The 17,489-nt window shown below is 33.7% G+C and overlaps 2 protein-coding genes across 3 annotated transcripts; one reads left to right on the forward strand and one right to left on the reverse strand.

The window, feature by feature from the left end:
* Positions 1-2,877: 2,877 nt before the first annotated feature.
* Positions 2,878-7,413, reverse strand: LOC102603552 (NADH dehydrogenase (ubiquinone) complex I, assembly factor 6). Of its 2 annotated transcripts, none has more exons than XM_006358294.2 (2): positions 7,324-7,413; positions 2,878-4,631 (listed from the first exon to the last, which is right to left on the reverse strand). In XM_006358294.2, exon 2 carries the CDS (start codon positions 4,608-4,610, stop codon positions 3,699-3,701), a length of 912 nt encoding a protein of 303 aa, XP_006358356.1. In that variant the 5' UTR covers positions 4,611-4,631; positions 7,324-7,413; the 3' UTR covers positions 2,878-3,698. The 2 variants fall into 2 exon arrangements, with proteins under 2 accessions (XP_006358356.1, XP_015169395.1); XM_015313909.1 differs by lacking the exon at positions 7,324-7,413 and adding an exon at positions 7,191-7,262.
* A 1,715-nt stretch (positions 7,414-9,128) lies between these two features.
* On the forward strand, positions 9,129-13,640 carry LOC102603890 (hsp70-Hsp90 organizing protein 3-like). The gene is made up of 7 exons (XM_006358295.2): positions 9,129-10,119; positions 11,592-11,880; positions 11,962-12,047; positions 12,152-12,375; positions 12,638-12,704; positions 12,792-12,851; positions 13,260-13,640. The coding sequence occupies exons 1-7, from the start codon at positions 9,208-9,210 to the stop codon at positions 13,371-13,373; spliced, it is 1,752 nt and encodes a 583-aa protein (XP_006358357.1). The 5' UTR covers positions 9,129-9,207; the 3' UTR covers positions 13,374-13,640.
* Positions 13,641-17,489: the final 3,849 nt, after the last annotated feature.

Genomic DNA, 17,489 nt, shown 5'->3' on the forward strand with positions numbered 1-17,489 from the left:
CCCCCCCCACCCCAACCAATATATATATATATATATATTATTTTTATTTTTGATTTCTTATTCGATATTCAGTATCCGTATTGAAGTTTGATAAATTCAGATTCGTGTCGCATACGATCCCATTCGGAAAAAAACGTTCTCTATCAAGAAATCTTCCGTACCTAGAACTCAACCCGAAAATTTTGATTAAGAAAAGAACAACTTCATACACTACATAATATTCTTTAGTAATTACTATTTATTTATTTATTTTGAATTATCTCTGACAATTATAATTACGTCTCAATTCAAAACAAATCAAAGTTTATCATAAAGATTCTCTAAATACTTGCTGTACTTCTGTGTCCCATTTATAGTTAGTGTTGGTCTTTGTCATCATCATTTGTACTCTACAAAAAAGCCAAACTGTCCCAAAAATCAAAAACACAAACAAACACTAGTTTTAGCAATATTATAAACTCCATTTCAATTTTCAAAATATGACCAAAATCACCCCTAGCAATGTCAGTTACAATTTCTTGAAATCCTCTATGACATTATAGCCAATTTCAAGAATTCAACAAATACTTTTTTTTGTTCTTTTGATCTCCAGGAGAAAATCTTCATAGAGAGTTAGAAAGCGTCAGTTCTCATACTGAGACACAGTAACGAATTCCCATGTTACATGTTTTAGTCAAAGAAAAGTTTTGATACTTTTTATCTGGGGGCGAAGATTTTCTTAAAGAGTTAGAAAGCGCCAGTTCTCATAGTGAAGTTCAAAGAAGAAAAAGTACGTTTTATCTCGAGGTAAAGATCTTCATAGAAAGGTAAAAAAGTCAGACGATATAGATTGATTCTGTCTCCATCAAAAAAAAAGTTGAGACGTTTGATCTCGGGCAAAGATCTTCAGAGTTAGAAAGCGTCAGTTCTTATAGAGAAATATTATAAAAAGGTATTTTGATTTGACAATAAAAACTTATAATTTATTTATCGATTCGATTATCGGAAAAAAAAATGATGAAAGTTAGAGGATTTAGGCTTGGAAGGAGACTTGTGAGAGTTTTCAAATTGTTTATTCATAGGAGAAAAAAGGGAAAAATCAGCTACAAACATTTGGGATCTTCCAATTGTGCAACAAAAGCAATTTCAAAGCTATGTAATTTTGGAAATTTGTTGAAGCATGGGGTTAAAAGTGTCAATTTTGCAAAACCAGGTCGGGTTATATTCGGGTCGGGTCAGAATTGATGGATGAGAACCAAATACCAAAGGGTCATTTGGCTGTGTATGTTGGTGAAAAAGAAGATGTTGCATGTAGAGTTTTAGTGCCTGTGATTTACTTTAATCACCCTTTGTTTGTTGATTTGTTGAGAGAGGCTGAAATGGTTTATGGGTTCAATCATTCGGGTGGGATCCAAATCCCTTGTCGGATATCCGAATTCGAGAACGTTCAATCGAGAATCGCAGCCACGGGTGGTGGTGGGAGTTGTCGCGAGAGGTGGAGGTGGAGGTATAAGTACTGGTGAGTTGTGATCAGAATTGAATCTAAGATCTAGAAGTACATTGTTTTAATATGTTATGAGTGTAGAAGAAAGTAATGAATTTCTGTCATGGGTGGCGATGGAAGTTGTCGTGAAAGGTGTAAGTACTGGTGAATTGTGATTAGGGGTGAATCTTAGATTTGAAAGTACATTTTTAACTTAACTTATGTGCGTAGAAGAAAGTAAAGAATTATCAAGAATTGCCGCCAACTAGTGGCGGTGGAAGTTGTCGTGGAGGCGAAGCGAATCCAAAATTTAAAAGTATAGCTTTTTTAATTTGCGTGTATTTGAAGAAAGTAATGTATTGTGATTACATTCACTATTTATTAGATTCGTCTTTGACGGTTTGATCATGTTTGGATTTGTATATATTTATATTTATTTAGTGATCAGTTTTCTTTTATTGCATTCGGAAAAAGGATGTCGAGTTTGAGAAGAGTAATGTATGTGATTACATTTACTACTTATTAGATTCGTCTTTGACTATTTGATCATGTTGGAATTTGTATATATTTTATTTATTTAGTGATCAGTCCGTTAGTTTCTTTTATCACACTCGGAAAAAGGATGTCGAGTTTGAGAAGATGTAATTTAGTTATTGTATTTGCCCTTTCATAATTTTTTTTTATTTGTACAAGAGTATATGTTGGCAGTTGGAACTCTTAAATCCTTCAAATAAATCATTGTTATATCTTTAGGATAAATATTTGAAGAGTCGTTTAACATAATTGTAATATACAAATGATGGTTAAAAATTAAATGTAGTAGGATAATATACTAATAGCTTTCTAAGTAAGATCATAAATTAAACGAAATAACAATACAAGTTTTAAGCAAAAGCTATTAAGTTCGTCTGAATTCATATCTAATACAGTAATACTATCCTTACAAGTTACAACCATATTGCTTGTCTTAATTATTTCACCCAGTAAACCATCTCTCCTACCAATATATGCACCCGATCGATAATTCAGTCTACTAAAACTTAGGTGCATGGATACTCATAGTGTATGTTTGTTTCCAACGACTTTGATTATTTCATTGATCACTAGACTACCCCTTGATTATCGATATTGTACTATTTTCCTTTCATTTACTCTACCATATACTTGTTTTATCAACCTCAAATATGCTAAAAGATAAAGATAAGAATGGAAAAAAAACAAAAGTTTTGATGCTTTTCACTAATAAAGATTATCCAATTCAAGCTGTCAATTACTCAATCATGAAATAACATCATCATATATAATTTTATGTCTGCTAATTCTGTTCTTATAATTCACCACTAGTATGCTACATGGCAATGATAAGAATAAATACATTTTTTTTAAAAAAAAATCATCACTTTTGAATAGTCATGTTCACAATAGTAAACATCAAGTCTCATGTTCAAATTCCAGTAGAGATAAAAAAGCATTATCGTTGTTGGTGGGAGGTAATAGGTATCCCGTAAAGTTAGTCGAGATACACACAAACTGGCCTGGAATCCAAAAAAAATAGTATGCAGTGAAGAGATACAGTTTTTTACTACTAAAATTCTTGATTAACAAGAAATGGTTGTCCAAACTTTGACATGCATTATCCATATTTGGACCTTACATGCCTTTCCACGCTAGGCGTCCACTGCTCAAAATGTATCACAAAAGACATTTGGTTAAGTTATCCTACATTGGTTTGTGAGATGTGGAACTGGACACCTCGTATGGTCTTGGGAAATTCTCGTATCATGAGCTAGCTTTGAAGTCGAATTAGATTCAAAGTCCACATTACACTTGCCGGAGTTCAAAACTCGTAAGCTAAGATGAAGATGATAGAGATGACACTATTAAACAAAGCTTGAATGGTTAATAGATGTGGCTTACCAAAAAATATCCAATTGCTTCTTGTGATTTTCTGGCTGTGCTTCTCAGACAAAACCGAGCACTTCAAGCAATATGGTTAAAAACAAACTCGAAAAGCCTCAACCCAGAGTGAAACATGACTGTCAAAACCAGACGGCCAAAGTACTTGCAGAAATTTATCCAAACACGTGTAGCTTATGTTCTTCTCTTTGCGCGTATGGACGAAACACCAGCAGGATCAACCAAAGAAACATCAATTTATTCATGTAAGGATTCAATTACTCATTGTCAGTCAGTGGTTAGCAACACGCATACTCTATAAAGGGATGAAAAAGGGTAGTCAATATTTGCCCCTCCATGAATACCATTTTAGTTTCAACTGAAACAACAGCGGGGGAGCCCCTAAGATTCCTTGTGCCAGCCGTGGATCATACACATCAAACTGCACCCGAGCCAAAGAATCTAAAATGACTTGGGCAGGCACAGCAGGCAAAAGCACAGGACGAGCTTCAGCTGGCACACTTTCTGCCAATTGTCGAGCCTTCTGCAGATGTGCATTAGCTACAGATGCCATTTCAAAAACTGCATCACAAAGGGCCTCACGCGAGTCCTTTTTGATCTCTGACTGACCACTTTGGTGAACCAACAATCCATGTTTCTCAGCCACCTTGGCTGGTATATATGAAAACTGATGGTTTCGACTAGCATGGTATGGCAGTGATTTAAGCAACAAAAGGAGTCCACTTGCCTTACCAATATGTGAAGCAGCATGGTCTGCTGCTGTGGATTTAATACCACCTGCTTGAAGTGTAGAGTACAGAATAGTTGATGTTGTGTCCTCAGCATATCGCTCCAATTCTTCGATAGTTTGTGGAATATCATTATTTTCTCTATTCGCATCATTTATTCGGGATTCCACAGCTCGTTTCAGCCAACTTTTGCTAACCTTGTGTTCAGATACCACAGAAGTGAGGGCCTGAGCTACTGGATGCTCAATCACCTTGTTTGAATAGATCTTGTCCAAAGCTTCTTGCCACCACAGCAAGCGCATAAGACCAATTTTGGGATCAGATGCAACATCCATAGCTCGGGATGTCTCGACATTGAAAGCTCGGAGCGCAAATGCAGCCTTCCGCATGTTTGCTGGAAGTTCAAGAAGGCAGAGGTAGTGATGATAATCATAACGTCGTACTTGCTGCACACAATAGGATAAAGCACCTCTTATACCACCGGACGAAGAAACACCATTCATTTCAATCCCAAGTGTAGTTTCCTACAGTCACAAACATGAGTGTAGAAATCAACAACATAGCATCAATTGCAGATGAAACAACTAATGCTAGGGAATGCATTGGAGCAGGGAAACTTAAGACAGCCATATCCTTTTTTAGCAACAGGAAACAAAATGGAAGGATAAATAGAATGGATTGAGTACCTATCCTCATACATACAAATTAACTTGGCTTGACATGGAGGACACAATACACGGATATAACAAGACATTTGTGCTTTTGGACACCTTTTTCTGATACAATGTTCCAAGAAGTTCTGGAAACCTCTCTCATTTTGTAATTTTTTGTTTACCAATAGATGGTAGACAACAAACAGGATTCAGCATTATTCTTGTTTCTCGCTTAAGAAATGAATATAATATAATAGAGTCTATTGTCAACCTTCCACTACTGAAGTGCACAGCTGAAGACAAATAGATTGGACTCTGTAAGGGTAGGTTTCACGAGTAAAATAATAGATTTGCAGCGTTCAATATTCATATTTGATTGCCTTGACCACTGCACTAATATCAACTTAAGTTGCAACTGTCATTGCTTATCTTCTTATCAATCAACTTATAAATCAAGAATCAGAGATATACCGAAATAAAGAGCAGACAAGAAAGAATAAAAAGAATTATTGAAAACAATCGATAGTAGAAGAAGAAAATGAAAAAAGGCTTGAAGCAGAAGAAGCAGAGAAGAGAAGGGCCACACATCAAAAGAACAAAAAGTCATCATAAAAGAAAACGAAGTAAGAAGCAACTCAGCAGATACAGAGATACAGAAAAATAGAAGAGCCATTGCAAGCTAGAAAAATAAGATGATGAAGAAGACAACAAAGATAGGAGTCTGAGTACAAATGTAGCAAAAGGCCCGTAAATTTACATTCACAGAAGTGACTGGTTCTCGCTTGGATCACTTTATGACTTACAGTGTCTCTTACAAATTGCTTCATTTCACATTATTAGAATTGTAAACCATCGTTTCGCATTGCTCCGGCACTTTAAGCAATGGAGCAACACTATGAGTAATACTAATTCTAAAGATGACAAAAATGAGTAAGTTCAATAAAGTTCAGAGCCTAGAGGACACAAGATGAAATGCAAATTCTGTTCTAAGAAAGCTTAAAATGTATTGGCTCAACGTTAGGTAGACTATTTCTAAACTATTCCTTCTGATAAAAAAATTAAGAAACATTCATTGAAACATTAATGGAGAGATCAAGCAGAAATGTAAAAAAAGAAAGCAAAGCTTAATGCTCAACACTTAGTGCTCCAATACATTTCTAGTGGCTTCATTCATCACTCTGAAGTGAATATTAAGTAGTTTTCCTACATCAGTTCAAGCATGTAGCTGCTATTTCCAGGTATTCTATTGAGGTCTGGCTAGTTGATCTGCCTTGGAAAGGCAAAGCTTTAAAGTGTGCTTATGATTGTACTGCTCTTACAGTTTTACTCGTTGCCCTTCATGTGTTGGCACAAGGCAGAGCACCAAGGGTTGACCTCATAAGCGCAGCTAGCTGAACTAAAAGCGGTTTTGTCAAAAAATACTCCGCTCTTATTAGAAATAACATGGTGTACAACTTGCTTAGCTTACTGGTAGTGGACTTCAAATTTATTTTGTTAGATTATATAAAGAAAATGGAAAGGTGTAATCTTTATCAAAAACAAAAAAAATGTATAATCTACTAATAAAAACCATCTTACGTGGAACAGGCAGTTATATATTCAAGTGGAATAGCGTGACAAAAGCTTTTGGTCACAGACATCTCTAATGTACACCCATTACTTAGGCTACATCCGTAAAGGATCACTGTAAACAAAGAACATTCTTCAAGTTTTTCGAAGACTAACAGAACCCTACAAAATCACATAAAATGGCAGGTAACATTCCTAAGAAAATTACAATCTTTGCAACACCATTCCAAATACACTGATTCTTAAATGTTATTCTCACATCAGTACCGACTAAAGGAGCATCACAGAAATGAATTTGATCTATTGTACATTTTCAAAAAATTCATCTTTTCTTTGATAACCGTGGTGTCACATTGGTGTCCATGCTAGCTTGGCACACTTCGACTAATTCCAAACAGGTTAGTTATAGTGTCCAGGGATTCAAACCCTTTCAAAAAAATCATATTTTGTCCTACAAAGAGGTCAGTAATCAGGTTCCTAATCACTCATATACAAAAATTATACAAATTCAGCAATTGCAAAAGAAATAACTCCAAAAAACATCAATGGACAACAAATTACAAGAATGCAACAGAAGATAGTACTCACGTCGTCCCAATTTAAGTATCTAACTTTCCTTTTTCATTAGCTTGAAAAAGAATCCTCTCATTCTATATTTTAACCTTCTACGTGGCAAGTTTAAGACCACTAAAATTGAAAAGATCTTTCTTTACTTCCATAAACTACATGCCCAATCAAACTAAATTGGGACAGAGGGAGTATTAGATTAGAAATCTATCAATAAAATTGTAATTTTGGGTTCTAACAAAATACAAAAAGTAAGCAATTCATCCAAGTTTAAGAGTTAAAAATCAAGTTTACCTCAAAAAATATGATTAAACATGCTCTGAAAACAGCTCAAAACAATTAAGTATAACTCGGACGATATTCAATGGGAAAAAAAAATGAGTTTCGTAAAATTACAGAGAGAGTAAGAAGAAAAAGGAATACATACAATTCGATTCCGTCCACTGTTTCAAGACTTCGACAGAGGTAGGTGCTGTTTGGCGATGCGAGCTTTAATTTTTCTTAATTTTTTTCTGGAAATGGATCTTGCAGGAAGAAGAAGATGCTAATGGGTCTATGTGGGCCAATATTATGGGCCTCTTTGTATTATGGGCTCTTAACTACTCAAATTTTTGCATGAATTTTCCTCGTCGTTAATTTTTGTCCCTCAAATCGATAATCTTTATTCAAAATAATCACTCTACTTTATTTAGAATAAATTGTGTATTACTCCTTCTATTCCATAATAAGTAAATTTTGGATTTTTTTTTATTGTATAAAGTTCAAAATAAATGTTTGAATTTTTTTTCATATTTGTTTTTCCCTTTAATGAAGTTTTACATTTTAAGTAATGACTATTTTTATTTTTAAGAATAACTTGGGAATAAACAAAAAGGTAATAATGAAAAATATAGTTTAAATTATGTTCTTGAATGTTTTTCTTCATGAATGTACATTGTCTCACAAATGAAATGGAGGGAGTATTTAATTTGCATACAACAAGTTTAACATTGTTGGTTCTTAAAACGAACTGATATAAATTTTATAGGAACTAAATTATATCGTATAACACATTACTTGTGCGTTGCTAATTTTGTCTTACGGGTGTGCGTTGCTAATTTTGTGTTGCGACCATTTTTTTTTTTGCTACTTAACATATTTAAAGACAAGGACTATTTTCTGCTTTTTATTCGTAAACTTAAAGAGTTAAATTTTATTATTTCTCTCTTTTTTTTGGGTGATAAAATGTGAAATATTACCATACCAAACAAATATTACACCCTAAGGAGCCTCTAGTGTTTTCAGCCATCTTCTAAGGATACCTCATAACCACTAGATCTCGAGAAAACAAACATTTAATTACATAAGTTGCAAAATCAACCTTTGACATCTATGAACTCTCTTTGTACTTTGTAACATGTATACTCTCTCACGTATTTTCTTCTATATTTGTGTAATCGCATATTTTGGTAAAATTCCTTGACTGTGACGTGTAGTAGATCATTGTCCCCCATACTGGTGCTATTATCTCCTTTTGAAAGTGCTTCCACCTTCTTCTCTTGATCCATTGAAGTATGCAACACACTCATTTACATTGTATTTCTATCCCTAGCCAACTACTCAATTTACTCTTAAATTCATATACATATCGACATTCTGCAAACAGGTGTAATTGTGTCTCTTCTTAGTCCTCCTCACATTAGCAACATTGTTTGGTATCAATGGAAATGTTTAGGTATACTAACCTTTCATTTGTGAGCAACCTTTCTTGTTATGCCAACCAAACTATAATGCGCTACTTGGATAGCATTATACTGCACTCCATACTTGTTGCATTTTAGGCAAAGTTCCCTGCAAAGCTTGGTAGCTTTGTGCAACAGAATAGCTTCCTTTTCGGGTCAGAATATACCTTCCTTCTTAATACCAACACGTCATTTGATATCAAGATTAAGAAAAATAAATCGTAACTAGATATAAGTAAATAACAAATACTACACAACTTAGAATTCCTATAATAATTTCAAATTATTATTTCAACATATAATTATTTTAGTTCATTAAACATATAAAAATAGATATAATATATGAAAAAAATATATATCATATAAATCGAAACAAAGTAAATATTTGAATATACGGCTTTTTGTGTAGATATTTTTTTATTTTTTAAAAAAAATGTACTCCTAAAATGTGCCGCGAATGCCATCCTTCAACCCCCTCCCCCCTCCCCACCTCCCTATATAATCCCCTAATTCATCTTCTTTCCGTGCAGTTACAAGGAATCTCTAGAACAAGAACGAACAAACCAACAACTCGCCGGAGAAAAACAACAATGGCCGCCGCCGCCGAGGAATCTAAGTCCAAAGGCAACGCTGCATTCGCAGCCGGTAACTTCACCGACGCCGTGCGACACTTCACTGAAGCAATCAATCTCTCCCCTAACAATCACGTTCTCTACTCTAACCGATCAGCAGTTTACGCTTCCTTGAACAAATTCTCCGAAGCCTTAATTGACGCTGAGAAAACCGTTGAACTGAAACCGGATTGGTCTAAAGGTTATTCTCGGGTTGGAGCTGCTTATGTAGGCTTGAATAACTATAACGACGCCGTTTTAGCGTATAGAAAGGGTTTGAAAATTGATCCTAATAATGAAGGGTTGAAATCCGGGCTTTCGGATGCTCAGTCGGGTCAGGGTCGAGGTAGAGGTCCGAGTAGTTCGTTTGGTGATGCATTTTCCGGGCCGGATATGTGGGCTAAGTTGACAAGTGACCCGAGGACCCGAACGTATTTGCAACAACCGGATTTTGTAAGAATGATGCAGGATATACAGAAGAATCCAAACAATTTGAATTTTTATATGAAGGATCAGAGAGTAATGCAAGCGTTCGGAGTTTTGTTAGGGATGAAATGGGATACTAGGACGCCAGAGGAGGGTGTGAAGATGCCGGGAGGTTCACCGGAGAGAAAAAGACGGGCAGAGAGTGAGCCCGTGAAAGAGGAGAAACGGGCCGGGTACAAGGCACAACCCGTACCTCAGCCCGAACCAGTGGAAGTGTCAGAGGAGGAGAAGGAGTTGAAGGAGAGGAAAGTGTTGGCGCTGAAGGAGAAGGAGGCGGGTAATGCGGCGTATAAGAAGAAGGATTTTGAGAATGCAGTTCAGCTTTATAGTAAGGCAATTGAGCTGGATGATGCTGATATTTCTTTTCTTACTAACCGTGCTGCTGTGTTCTTGGAGATGGGAAAGGTATAACGTAGAACTCTTTACACTGTTATAATATAATGTATGTTTATGGAGTTCCTTGGTTTTTGTTTGTTTGTTTGCTAACCGTGGTATCCAGGCCAATGTTCACACTTCTCAATTTGTTTGTCTGGTTTCTTCTACTTGACATGGAGTTTAAGAAATAAAGAACTTTGAAACGGGTTAAAAATAAAAGTAAGATAAATAAATTGAAATGGAATTGAGGGAGTAGTATTTTTTGCCTCACATGAGTTTCGAACCGGAGACCTCGTGGTTGTAACTCACTTGATTAACTACTAGTCAAACCCTTGGTAGTTGATTGTTTTTCTTATTTCCTTATTTTGAGCATGATGATGATCTGTTTGAAGAAATCCTGCTATTCTAACGCTGCGTATTTGACACAACAACTACTATGCCTCAAACAAACTAGTTATGTTCAAGCAATATATTCCTAGGAGATTAGGTCCCAATGCAATTATGAATTGACTAGTTTTAGCGGGGTAAGACTATGTGTGACTCTCCTCTAGATTTAATTCGGGCTTGGAACTGGTAATGTGAGCTCATATAGAATGCTAAGCTCGTATAAATTTGATACTTCTAGAAAAGTTTGTTGCTTTTCTCATTGATAAAGGAATTGTTGCATACATAAAGATAGTGGTAATGAGCTCTCTTATTTGTCTTTTTGTGCTACTATCTTTCGAAGTAGCTATGAAGAGCACCGATAAGAAAATAGGTAGATACCCAAGAGTATGTTTGCATAATTAGATTTTGATGCAGATTGTAAAATAAGAGGAAAACTGGGTTGAGTAAAAATATGAATAGAGGGATAGAGAGTAGGAGACTGAAATTAAAAAGGAATAACTCCCTGTCCAATCTATTGTGCATTGTAATTCAGTTACTTTTTTGGTTGTGCATTAAAAACTAAAAAGGAATATATGTGCCTTTTCTAATTAAATTAGTTTTTTTGGTAGTGCAGTAATCTAGATCCTATTGCATGAAAAATATATGAAATGTCGATGAATTCTGTAAAAGAATTAGTGGTTTACTAATTGATTTTTTTGGTCAGGTCTCGTTTGTTCTGCCTTGTCTATCTATTCTTGTTTAATATACTTTGAAATGAGCTTAAAACTAACTTTAGGAGAAAATGTAACAAGTTCTACTTGGTGATTTGTGATCATCTAAGACCACTACTAGTTTATTAAAATAAAGGGAAGACAAGTTCAGGGCGGAGGAAGAGGAGTTTCCGAGTAAGCATATGAGTTAATTGTTTTGTTTAGGATTTGTTTCCATCTCTGTTGTGATGTATAATTGCATTTCATTTGATCCTCTTTTTTCCACTATGGCATGGAGGGTTTAGAAATGTATCATTCCGCTGATGTGGTGCTATGATAAACTTGTGTATCCTTCTGCATGGGTTTTATTCAAGTCATGAATAGTCCATCAGACCTCTTCCTTATTTTAGTTTGTCTTAATTTCAGTATGAGGATTGCATGAAAGATTGTGACAAAGCTGTTGAAAGGGGGAGGGAGCTCAGATCAGACTATAAGATGATTGCAAGGGCTCTGACTCGAAAGGGAACTGCCCTTGTGAAGATGGCAAAAATTTCAAAGGATTATGAACCTGCAATTGAAACTTTCCAGAAAGCTCTTACTGAACATCGTAACCCTGAGACACTGAAAAAACGCAATGGGGCTGAGAAGGCGAAGAAAGAATTGGAACAACAAGAGTATTTTGATCCACAAGTAGCAGATGAGGAGCGTGAGAAAGGTACCTCTCTTGCTGTTACGGCTTTTTCTTAGTTGTATCCTTTCTTTATTTGTTTATTAACTTTCTTTGCTTTGATTACAGGTAACCGGTTTTTCAAAGAGCAGAAGTATCCAGAGGCAGTTTCGCGTTATACAGAATCGTTAAGGAGGAATCCTAAAGATCCAAGGGTATTGCCTTCATCCATCTTCTGTTCCTCTGTAGAATCTAGTGAATTTGTCTATTCCTTTGTTAGAAACTATTATTGATGCATATGTCTTGTTCTTTATGTTAGACATACAGCAACAGGGCTGCCTGCTACACAAAATTAGGTGCACTGCCCGAGGGCCTTAAAGATGCAGAGAAGTGCATCGAGCTTGATCCAACGTTTGCAAAGGGTTACACTAGAAAGGGTGCTGTTCAGTTCTTTATGAAAGAATACGAAAAAGCCATGGAAACTTACCAAGCGGGGTTGAAGTATGATCCTCAAAATCAAGAACTGCTAGATGGTGTAAGGAGGTAAAGAAATATTTCTAATACTTTTATCTTATTTTTAACCTGAATTTTCTTCGATATTGCTTCGTTATTTGTGGACACCTTATGTCCATCTTCCCACAAGAATCCATTCAGTTTTTTTTTTTATTGAAGCTTGACTTAGTTTGATGTTCTGTTGTTGCCCTAGATGAGTTGATTTTGTGAGCAAGATTCTAATTCAGGAGTTGATTGTGACGCGTGCTATAGATTTATTTAGTTACTTGAATGGTGGTTCTCCTTTTTGCAGATGTGTAGAACAAATGAAAAAGGCATCACGTGGCGATCTAACTCCAGAGGAGCTCAAAGAGAGACAGGTTTAATTTCTTCCCATGATACCATGATCTTGCTCTACTCGTGGACAACTTTTATATGCTTACATGCATTTTCATATACTTCTGCAGGCCAAAGGAATGCAGGACCCAGAAATTCAGAACATTCTAACCGATCCAGTAATGGGACAGGTAAAATAAAATTTGATCCTGAATAGATGTTTCTCTAGACTTCAATATGGATTAAGGGAGATCAAAATACCCCTCTCATGTACTAAAAATCTCAACTTATCCTCCATTATACTTTAGAGTCATTCATACCCTGTTCCTGATGGAGCTCCAACCTAAAATATATTGCCAAGGTACTTTTAAACCAGTGTCAAAAGTAGAGGGGTAAATTTGGATCTTTCTCTCGAAGTATTTTTGACACGTGGACTTCGCCTTGTCCATTCCAGAGATTCCTCAAAGGCAATGCCTAAAGTATAACAGGATGTACAATAAAGATATCATGTACGGTAGAGGGGTATATTTGAACCTTTTCCCTGGTAATACCGATTGTATTTCCTTTTGTGATCTGAATGTTGTCGTGTTCACGAGCAGGTACTAGCTGATTTCCAGGAGAACCCAAAAGCTGCTCAGGAACATATGAAGAACCCCCTTGTCATGAACAAAATCAAGAAGCTGATTAGTGCAGGAATTCTTCAAGTCAAATAATACGTAAATAGCCAAATTATTTGATATGGTCCATCTATAGCTCTTGAAACTATTTTTTTCACTTTTGATGAATTAGATGTGTTGTTGCACATAGTTTTCTTTCTCTGGTATTGCTATTCGTCTTGATAATCTGTACTATTTTGAACAACAATGTACAGTGTTCCTAGATAAAATAGTACAGATTACGCAAGACATTGTTCTTCGTCTTGATAATCTGTACTATTTTGTTCATAGGCATTGCTATTCGTCTCGTAAAATGAATACATGTTTGAGCTGCATTTAGTTTCACTTTTATAGTTGGTAAAGTTATGCAAAGCTAAATTACTCTTCACTTTAAATGACATAATAATTCTGATTTTACTCTATGAGCCTATAATCTTTAACGTAAAATTTGTTACACTTTATATATATAAAGATCGTTACACTATTCCTTGCATAGACAATACTTAAAATACACTGATAATATAAAAATTTGTACGTTACAATATTCATATAATAGTATGTCTAAGCAATTCTTTTCCATATCCTCTACAACTCTTAATACATATATCAATACAAACATGATACACGTAATAATCACTTTTCTCATTTTTACACTCATTTTCAAGAATACAAGCTTTAACACACCCTTTTTCCTCTTTAATCTCAATATTCATCACTAATTCATCATGATGATTATTTGTCATAAAAGAAGAAGAAGAAGAATTTAAAAGAATAAAAATGAAAAAGAATAAAGCAGTGAGATTCTGCCTTTTATTCATCATTTTTGCCAAAGTCTGACAATTATATATAAGAGAATTTATATTATTGATGATCATAAGTCGTATGGTTTTGATGTGTATTTATACTTGAAAAAATTGGCATAGCTGGAAATTGGATCCTATAAGATAATAAATCCAATAATTAAGCAAATGATTTGTCAAAGATTTTCAATGACAAAAAAAATTATATAAAAAAAGCACTAAGACAGATCTCAAATCCCAAGAATAAAACAATTACTCACTCTGTCTCAATTTATATGACGGTATTTTGAATTATTATGATGAATTATTTTTTTTACTTCAATTTTTTTACATTATTAATTTTTGTGACTTATTTTATTTTTTTAATGTAGTTTTCAAATATATAATTCTATTTAAAAAAATAATAATTCTATATCAGAATTCATGGTTAAAATTATAAAATTCAAATTATAACACGTAAATGTACATGTTAGAGAGCTTAGCAGATTGGATCATGCTTCTGATCAAAGATGTAAACATTTAATGTTAGCTGACACTTTATTCAATTGATACAGCTAGAGTTGACTTAATTTTGTACTTGTAATTTGAGATAAAATAATGAAAAAAAGACCTAATAATAATAATAATAGTTAGTTAGTTAAAAAGGTAATATTCTAATTAATGTTTTCTTAAAAGATTTGTAAAAGAGAAACACAACAATAATAACATACCTAGTGTAATCCAACGAGTGAGGTTTGAGATGGTGAGATTGTACGCAGACTTTGTTTTTACCTTTATGAGGTAATAAATTGTTTTTGATAAACTTTTATCGCATGTAAGAGAGAAACATGACAAATAATTTGAGAGGGGAGTAAGTATATAAACACAAGTTGCCTTGATAGTCAAGTTGATCTTTGAAATTAGATAGACTGTATTAACAAGCAATGACAACTCATTAATTAATCTTCGTTAAAGACTCTGTAAACTACAAATACTATATTGTTATTAAGTCTTCAATTTGTTGAAAATAAACACAACTAATGAAATTTTATATATACATATGGTTGACTGCAAAATAAAATTATTTAGATGAGATTTCACATCTTTATAGCTAATTATCAAACTAATTAAAACTTGATCCATCATCCACGCCGTATTAGTTGTTTATTTACTTCTTTTTGCCTTATGAGTTTAAATTTTAATAGTAGTAATAATTGTTGCAAGTCTGTTTTGAAACTTTTTTTTTAAGTCGATGATCTATTAGAAATAACTTTTTATTGAATAACAATGTTTTTTTAAGGAAATTACACTTAATAACTTTGAAAATGTGTAGTCTTGAACTTTCGGCGTAGGCAAACTTTCAAGGTCAAAACTTGTTAAACTTGAAAGTTAACTCACCAAAAAAAAAGAAAAAAACAAGATCAAAAGTTCACGATCAACCACCTCTAGATTATTCTCTTAAATTATCCTATTCTATGTTGATATGTGAATTAGCATAAAATTGTACGTTTTTCTCTGGTCTGGTCTGATCTTTAATTTTTGCACTTTAAATGGTTGAATCTTTACTTTTTGCGCTTTAACCAATGAACTTATACCTAATGATTTACTATAACTTATGATATATTACGAAATAAGAATATAAATTAACATCTCATAAAAAAATTATTTATTACGAGTGACATAAATTAAAGAACAGTACAAAATTGGGGACAAAAGTGCAAATGACCCATGAGTTAGACCATATGAGAAATATTTGTTGGCCCATATTACCCTTAAGCCCATCACACAATATTCATACATTATTGAACATATGTAACATGGATCCAACACACTACCTATCCCTTACGCTCGAAAACCCCAACAAGGTGAAAAGTCAGATAACGAAAAATACTCTATCAAAAATAATGAATATGGTTATAACGGCGGCGGGTTATTCCGAGGTTTCAAAAGAAATAAAAATAATAATGAATGTGCTATTTCATTTTATCATACTTTTTTTTTCTCTTTTTGCATGTACTATTTCATTTTATCATTTATTCTTGTTTTAAAAAAATATATAAATGAAATCGTCTTTTTCTCCGAAGCACAATATCCTTCAAAGTGAAACTTCTTTGTGCAAATTCCAATTAATTGGACCTCAAAACAAATATCAAACGCGTAGAAACAAAGGAAAGAAAAGACTTTAGTTAATTTGAGTGAATATATATATAACTCAAGAGAGGTGAATTGAGTCATATCATATTTTTAATTTAGCTGCCTTTGAAAGAATATGCTATTATAGGAGTTTTTGGTTTAGAAAATTTATAACTGTAAAGTGCGGATAAAATTAAAAAACATATACTGTTTACGTGAAAATCCACCTAACTCAAAAGATGTAAAAATCATGATATCCCAGCAAAATTTAACTTTAAAGTCTTCACTAAAACAACTTGATGTGAGCTCCTCGTCTTATAATTTAAACTATTAGAAACTAATTACGTAGATATTAATTTACTTAATTATATCTCTATATGATATAAATTGAATTAATGAAGTCAAAACAGATTCAAGCTGATGTGTATTAAATATTTATTTATCATGCAACTTGCATAATGTCAAACGAGTCATTTTTAGTTTTAGAGTAGGTAAAAATTAATGGTTAAACTAATCAATAGACAACGTTATTAATAACCTTGATATTTTTATCCAAATCATGATGTATGGTTCTTTTTTTAATATTCCATCGTTAGAAAAGAGAGTCGTGTTCTTGAAATTCAAATTAAACGTTTTGATTTGAAAAATAATAATAAATATTACAAGTAGGGACGGAGTCACATGTAACTAAGGGGCCATCATAAAGTCATAATGTGCACGTACGTAGAAAAGCATGATATAAATTAAATTAGAAGTATAGTGGTCTTTCATATTTTTTTGAATCTCCTTATACAAATTTTTGACTGCCACTGATGTACGATTATTATTACTAATTACGATAATAATATTGTTATTTTTGTAAATAATTTCAAGGATATTATGGTCATTTAGCAAAAAATGTGCTTATCAACACTTTGTAACCAAACATATCAACTACTTATTATCAATTTCAATACATTCATACGTACGTACACATAACTGTTTATCTATAAAATTATTTTAAACACCTAAAAATACATACCAAAAACTAGCTAGCAAGATGACACTAATTTATGAGCTATGTTGTTCAGACTCTTCAAAAATGCCGACAGGTGTGTGTCGAATCCTCCAAAAATAGTGTATTTTTGAAGGATCGGACACGAGTGCGATAACATTTTTGGATAGTCCGAACAACTTAGTTTATGAGTGTTTCTCTGCAAATTGATAAACCAAAGCAAGTGCATTACTAGTAACTTGTGAAGCAACAAAAACCCAAACCCTA

This window comes from Solanum tuberosum, unplaced genomic scaffold (assembly GCF_000226075.1).
Source record: "Solanum tuberosum cultivar DM 1-3 516 R44 unplaced genomic scaffold, SolTub_3.0 scf00273, whole genome shotgun sequence".
Taxonomy (NCBI): Eukaryota; Viridiplantae; Streptophyta; class Magnoliopsida; order Solanales; family Solanaceae; genus Solanum; species Solanum tuberosum.